Raw genomic sequence first — 6,911 nt, 5'->3', positions numbered from 1 at the left:
AAGGGTTGGAGGCTTGGCTTGTGCGGGTGCAGCGTGGGATCAGCAGGTTCCCGAAACCCTCAGGTGTTTGGGCGCGGTCGTCGGAGGGTCCAGAGCTGCTGTGGCTGCGTCCCAGCCGCACCCCACCCGGCGGGGAGAGCGTGCTCAGGAGGGGCTTCTCCAGAGATCCCCAGATGCCTAAGCCACGGCCTAGGTCCTGGGACCAGATGACCAGATGGAGGGAGAAATCTTTTCCCAGGAGTTAGTACAGATTTCACTCTCTTGCTCCCTCAAAATTGTTTTGTTTTTTTGCTTGGTAGGTTGGTTTTTCTTTTTCTATTGATGGCGGAGAGATTTGTTCTAAGTCAGAAGAGAATAAAATTTTTCCTGTCCTGGCCCCGTGATTGCATAAAATCCCACACGCAGATGCAGCTAGAAAACTCTAGAAACCGCCAGCGTTAGGAGGCAGGGATTTTAGGTATGGGAGACAAGTTCCTAAATAAACCCAGAAACTTACGGTGGGGGAGGGCCTGAGGGACTCGATATTTTAGGAGCAAACCGAGCTCTGGAGGGCGAGTCGGGGAAGGATGCTGGGTCCTTGTAGATCGACATCTGTTTCTCTGGGAACCAAAATCTCCCACACCTCACCCTATAAGTTCACAGTACCAGTTGTAGGGCCCCAAACTGCGGCTGCCGCCACCCCCTGTCCCAGGAGTCCCCGCGCTGAGACTCATCATTTCCTGGATCTTTCTTCTTTTTCTTCTTTTTTGTTTTTATTTTTATCCTTCAAATATAAGACAAAAATACACCTCACTTATCATCATAGATATATATATTTCACTCTCACCACATAAATACAAAACATCCAAATAGCCAAAACATTCAGAACAAAGTTAGTAGCCAGGATTCAGGGACACCTACCCGCGTTTGAATCATTCATTATTTTTTCACTATTTGCCTAAATAAAAATAAAAAAGGGAAAGGGAAAAAAAGCTTCCAGCGTAAATAATTTACAATAAAGTTACTATTTTTAAAAATGGTTTGCGCTCATTTCGGAGGGACAAATACATTCTAGACACTGCGCATCTCGCTGTCTGGGTCTGTGATTTTGGTTAAGATGCGGGTGGCTGTGGCTGTCGGGACTGTCGTCGCTGCGCAGGGTAGGGGTGAGGCCGCGCCACCGCGACAGTCGGGGTTCCGACTTGGGACCACGAAAGCCCCGTGGCTGGGGAGCGACAGTGAATGCCTTTCAGCCTAGCAGGAAACCTTTGGGATTTGAGGGACGACCCGGCAGCGTCCCTACCTCCCCTTAGGGAAAGAACTGCGCTGAAATCCAGGCGTTCCTTGCCTGCTTGAAAGGTTTTGTTAATCTGGGAGTGTGGAAAAGGAGGCGATGGGTGTGAAGATTCGTTTCCAAACCCTGCCATTCTGCCCCAGCCACGCGTCTGAGAGGCCGTGGGCCGAAGCGCTGAGGTCCGGACAGCTCCCTGCGGCCACACTGGGCTCTTGGGAAGGACTGAGACTCTGTCCAGCACTGCCCCAAACAGCCTTGAAGAAAAGAGTCTGACTTTTCTTTACTGGAGACGTTTTCTTTGCTTTCCCTCCTTTAAATTCCTGTTTAAAGTCAAAACACCCAGAACTTTTAATTTTGCATTGCCCCGTGGCGCATTCTCTATTCTGATCTTTCTTACACCTTCCAAACTCCATTATTACAAATATTTAAAAACTGGTTCCATTTCATCTGGTTTGATGTAGTAGTTATTATCAATCTTTATTGCTGATTAGATCAAATTTATCACTACCGTTGCCTACTATGATGCTTGGTTTATTTTTCCCTGGGGTCAAGGGCGGCTGTGATCTGAGTTTCCCTGAAAGAGGGAAAACTCGGCAGAAAGTGTCCGCCAGGAAGCTAAGTGTGCATCTTCAATTTCGAGAGGTCCGCAAAGGGGGGGGCCCAGGGCCTCCCAAAAGCCCTGGTTTCTCTGGCAAGAGGAAGAAATGTCCTCCTTTTTTGGTCTAAAGAAACCTGCACGCTTTTTCAGCCCCTGGGGTCTGCGTAAAGCTTTCGTCTTTCAAATATTCATAGGTATAATCCGCAGCGCCAGCAGCCCGATCTAGAGCAGGTGTCCTGCGCCCCGGAGTTAGAACCAGTCTTTGCCCTCCAGAGGTGAGCATTGGTTGGGACTTCAGGTTGGCTAATTCGGGTATTCCCCTCAATTCTTTGGATCGCTCCTGCATTCAGAAGGAAGCGGGCTGGAGGCGGGGCGGGAAAGAAAAAAAAAAAGATAGTAGCCCAAGTGAGATGCAGAGCTTGGTGGTAAGAGCTGTCAGAGGCCTGGTGGAGCCAGGAGGCCAGCGCAGGAGCCCTGGGCGCCTAACGCGCGTGAATCCATAAATATCACCACAATAGATACTATAAATATAAATACAGGGAAACACTTAAAATCAGTCCAGCGCTTTTTTCTCGGCCCCTTCTTTATTGTTGGTCCGGGAGTAAGGCTCGAAGGCCGAGGAGCTCAGGTACCGGGCGGAGAGTTCTTGCAAATTCCCGGCTAGCGAACCAGCCATTGTCAACGGGGCGGAAGACAGGCGGCTGGCGACGGAGCCAAGCAGCGAGGGCACCGGCAGGCTGAAGAGGCCATGGCCCGCGGCCGGCGCTCCCGCGTGCAGTCCCCCTGGCCCCGCGGGCCCCGGGCCAGCAGCGCCAGCCACGGCCGGTGGGTGCTGAGAGGCCGCGCCCGCGGGGCCTGGGGCAGCGGCGGCGGCGGCGGCGGCGGCGGCGGCTGAGCCCGCAGCAGCGCCCGCGCCCAGGGCCGGTAGGCTGGGTCCGCGCAGCGCCGAGCTGAGGGCGCCCGTGGCGCAAGGCGGCAGCAGCGCAGGCAGGCCCGGCGGTGACAGCAGGCGGCCTTGCTCCAGCAGCCTCAGCACGCTGCACGTGGCCGCGGTCTCCGACACCACCGACCTCAGCTCTGAGTCCTTGCCCTGATCTTTCTTCTGCTTGGTGCGCCGGTTCTGGAACCAGACCTTCACCTGCGCGTCGGGGTACGAGGAGGGTGAAAGAGGGGAACAAGGAAGACAAGCGTCAAGGAGCAGGCTCCAGGGGCACGAGGACTCCTATAGCACTACCCAGCCGCACCCCCACTAGCCGCTGGGCCTCCGGAGAGGTTCCGGCCCCTCAAGAGCCCGGCGAAGCTGCAGCCGCCAGGTGGGGGACACAGCTCCACTGGGCTGAGCTTCCGGGTCATGGAGGCAGGCTGAGGCCCGCGCCGGTCACAAAAAATAAAACAATAAAAACATCCATGACACTAACTCAGAGGAAGACAGGAAAGATTTCACTGGGCTGCGTGTTACCAGCAGTGAGATTTGGGGTTCATAGATGTGTCAATCAGCTGGCCAGAGAGCCCCAATTTTCAATAGAGGGTGTGAGGCTTGAATCAAGATGCAATGTGGGGAGCAGGTGGCTAAGAGGGGAGTTTCTCAGCCTTCCTTAGACCCAGGCCATAGCCCAGTGCATTCAAATTTAGCCGCAGAATTACTATTCCTGCTGAAGGCCCCCGAAGTGGTTGTTTCCTGCTTGTTAGGCTGACTTGACTATAAACCAGTAGCAAGCAGGCAAGGTGTCTGTAAAAGGAATAATTTGTGCAGGATGAATTTAGAGGCCAAGCTTTCTCTACTCGCCCCACTCCCTCACTACCAGCTGGATTGAGGGTCTGAATGATACTCTTAATTTACCACTCCTGCTTTCTCCATCATGAACTTTGGAATCATGAAAGGAAGATAGGAGGCTGAGGTAGACCAAATACTACTCTCTACCAGCCTGCCCTCTCAATTCCTCTTCTCCCTCTACCCCTCTTCTGACCTAGCAGTCACCCAAAATAGAGTGTGGCAGCTGTATGGAAAAGCTATCCAGTCTAGATTTTGAAAACTAAAAAGGGGTAGTGGTAGAAAGATGAGGGAAACCTACTATGCCAATTCAAACTACAAAGGAACATCCCATGTGTTCTGTCATCAGTTCTCAGCATTCAACCCAAATCCCAGGCTTAAAATGCACCCCACCTGCTTCAAAGCTGGGCACTGAGAGAGGAACTAGTCCTCAGAAAGAAGGCTGCTTTACCTAGGGCAACCTGGGGGCCTGCTTCGGCCAGCCCCCAGAGTTCTTAGTCCTACAGTCACCCTGAGCTCAGGGATCACTGGGTCACACTGGGTAACACACAGATTTGATGTGAAGACCTAAAGCGCAGGCTCCCAGAGCCAAGAGATCCATCTCCCATCTCCCATCTCAAGTCTCACCATTAGCATGGAAGACTAGGCCTTCCAGGAGGCCAGAGTGGTGCTCAGGACTGGGTCCAGCACAACACAAAACCAGAAAGAACATTACGGATCAGGGCAGGGGCAGCCAGATTGGGACACAGCTATCTCAAAGTTGTGTATCTTTCTAATCCCACTTCCTGCAGAATAGGCCTGGGTGCTTCGTAAAGCTGGGGCCCCAAAGCGAGGGGTGACTAAAAATCTGGCTGAAATAGCATCTCCAAAACAGACAAAAAGTCAATTCTTTGTACAAGCAGAAGTAAGCAGAAAATTTTCAAGACTGGAAACCTTTATGAATTACTAAAGGATAGAATTTGGGCCTCCTGGGCCAGGCCAACGTGTACAGAATGTAGGCCCTGGAAGACGTAGGGATCTACACGGAAAAGGACGCTTTATGAAAGGGGAAGAAACCTTCAGATCTTTCTTCCCCATCGGCTCCGTCGTCTCCTCCACCTCCCCTGAGAAGCACTGTCCAAACCCGGGTTAGGTAATGAGAATGAGCAGGCGGGTGTTGGTGGGGCAGAAGCCTGGTACAGAACTGCGAAGCCTGGCTGCGGGGTACCTGGGTCTCGGAGAGGTTGAGCTGCCGGGCGAGCTCGGTTCTCTCGCGGCCCACCACGTACTGGCATCGTTGGAACTCCATCTCCAGCCGGTAGAGCTGCTCCGCAGTGAAGGACGTTCGGGTCCTCTTGGGCCGGTCCAGATCCAAGCCCTTGGGCAGGATGATCTCTCGGATGGACCCCTTGGCATCTGAGGAAGGGGAGATGTCAGCCGCCAGCCTCCCCTCTCCCTCCACCTCCTTGGTCCCAGCTGGCTTTGGGGACACAGTCCCCAGCAGCCTACAAGGGGTGGGGTGGGGTGGGGGACAGCTACAGCTGAGAAGCAGACAGTGGTGGTGGTGGGGTAACACCACATCACTGACAGGAGGAAGGACCGGACCTTGCAGGGACCTCCAGACAGGGGAGGGGGGAAAATCAATTCCAAATAGGAAGATGTTCCTTCCCGGTCTGGGGAGCTTCCCTGTGCGATCCGGGTCCCCTGCGGCCCGAGCGTTCCCTCGCTGACCAGCCAGGGTTCTTCGGGCCTTAGGCTGTTAAGCAGCCTGCGCTCCAGCGATCTCACGCCCACCCTGGACTCTCCTGCCCTCCTGAACCAGGGCGGCGGAAGGAGGAGGGACGGAGTCTAGGCCAGCAGGGCCCTGCTCTCTGCCGGGGGCGGCGCCGGACTAGGGCCGGGCCTGGCCGCAGCCGCTGCCCGGGCTGAGCTCTCGCCGCTCTCGAGAGAGGCCGAGCCAAACAGAAGGCGCCATCCGTAGCCCTGGCGCCCAGTTCGGCCGCTTCTCCTGGCAGCGGCGGCCGGGCCCGGAGCGCAGCGCCAGGGCCCTTGGCCCAGCGCGCCAACTGGCCGGGCCGTGGCTGGCGGCCGGTGGCTGCTCCTCCAAGCGCGGGCTCCAGTGGGAGGCTCAGCGCGCCGAGGCGCAGGAGCCCGCAGGCCCGCTCCCAGCAAGTCCTCCAGCGCGCGGGGCGCGCACACGTCCTCCGGACTCCCCAGCTCCTTCCCCAGATCGGAGGCCGCAGCCTGGTGGCCGGCGCAGGCCATGCAGCCCCGGCTCTCCCTGCAGTGGGCCGGCGGGGCCCCTGGGGCTTGCAGGGTCGAGGCCCCTGCAGAGTGCGCCCAGGTGAGCCCCAGGCTTGTCTCCGGAGGCCGGGCTGGGCGGGGAAGCCCGGCAACTTTCTCCCAAGTCCTGGCCGGCACCCCCTCCCTGGTCGGCAGCGGAACGCAGCTCCGGCCCGGGTCGCCCCGAGAACAGCTCCCCAGCCCTGCCCGGCCCATCCCTACCTCGGACCAGGATCCGGCGGCAGTAATCCGGGTCGGCTGAGGAATTGGATTTACTTTTGTTGCAATCTTCCGCGGCGCCCGACGCCGAAAAGGCGCCCTGCGGCTCCTTGAGGAAGGCGGCCGGGAGGCTCCCCTCGGCGCCCTTGAGCTCCCGGCTCTCCTTGTGCGCGCTCTTCGAGACCCGGGCGGCCTCGGCGTCCGAGGGGCACCGGACGTCCATTTTGTCTGGTTTCCCGAACATAGGCAAAACAACACGAAAAAGAAGAGGAAAGGAAAAAGGAAAAATAAAAAGGCAAAGGGAGACAAAACCCCTACAACGCAGCCCCTACGCTCGGTCGGGCGGCGGGAATGAACGTCCCCGCGGGGCGGCCTCGGTGGGCGCGGGGGGCCAGCGGCGCCGGAGAGTGGCGCGCTCGCGGAGACGTCGGTCGAGTCCGGGATCCCGGCGGAGCAGCGACGAGGCCGCCTCGTCAGCGCCCGCGTCCTCCGAGCACGTCCAGTGTCCCCAGCCTGGCGATCAGGTAGCGAACAGCGCAACTCCGCGACGCTTCGGCTCCCGCCTGGGACTGAGACGCCGGCGAGTTGTAGTTGTCCGACACCCGGGGGGGACGCGCACTCGCTGTTGCAATTGATTACGGGTAATTTCGCAGCCCCCACGTTTCGGTTACCTCATGAATACACTAAATTGTTTGGATAATATATCAGATCGTAATGGATGGTTTCTGTCCTTGTCCCCAATCAAGTAGGGGTTTAGCCAGTGAACAAACGGAAATGATTGGTCTTGC

General features: G+C 56.9%; 1 protein-coding gene across 1 annotated transcript; it reads right to left on the bottom strand.

Annotated features, from left to right (window-relative positions):
• Positions 1-793: 793 nt before the first annotated feature.
• On the bottom strand, positions 794-6,505 carry Vax1 (ventral anterior homeobox 1). The gene is made up of 3 exons (XM_004838850.3): positions 6,127-6,505; positions 4,850-5,037; positions 794-3,009 (listed from the first exon to the last, which is right to left on the bottom strand). The coding sequence occupies exons 1-3, from the start codon at positions 6,365-6,367 to the stop codon at positions 2,425-2,427; spliced, it is 1,014 nt and encodes a 337-aa protein (XP_004838907.2). The 5' UTR covers positions 6,368-6,505; the 3' UTR covers positions 794-2,424.
• Positions 6,506-6,911: the final 406 nt, after the last annotated feature.

The sequence above is a fragment of the Heterocephalus glaber genome, unplaced genomic scaffold (genome assembly GCF_053883595.1).
Source record: "Heterocephalus glaber isolate CG9 unplaced genomic scaffold, H.glaber_assembly_v1.0 deba00001497, whole genome shotgun sequence".
NCBI classification, from domain to species: domain Eukaryota; kingdom Metazoa; phylum Chordata; class Mammalia; order Rodentia; family Bathyergidae; genus Heterocephalus; species Heterocephalus glaber.
This window is presented reverse-complemented; position numbering and strand designations above follow the sequence as displayed.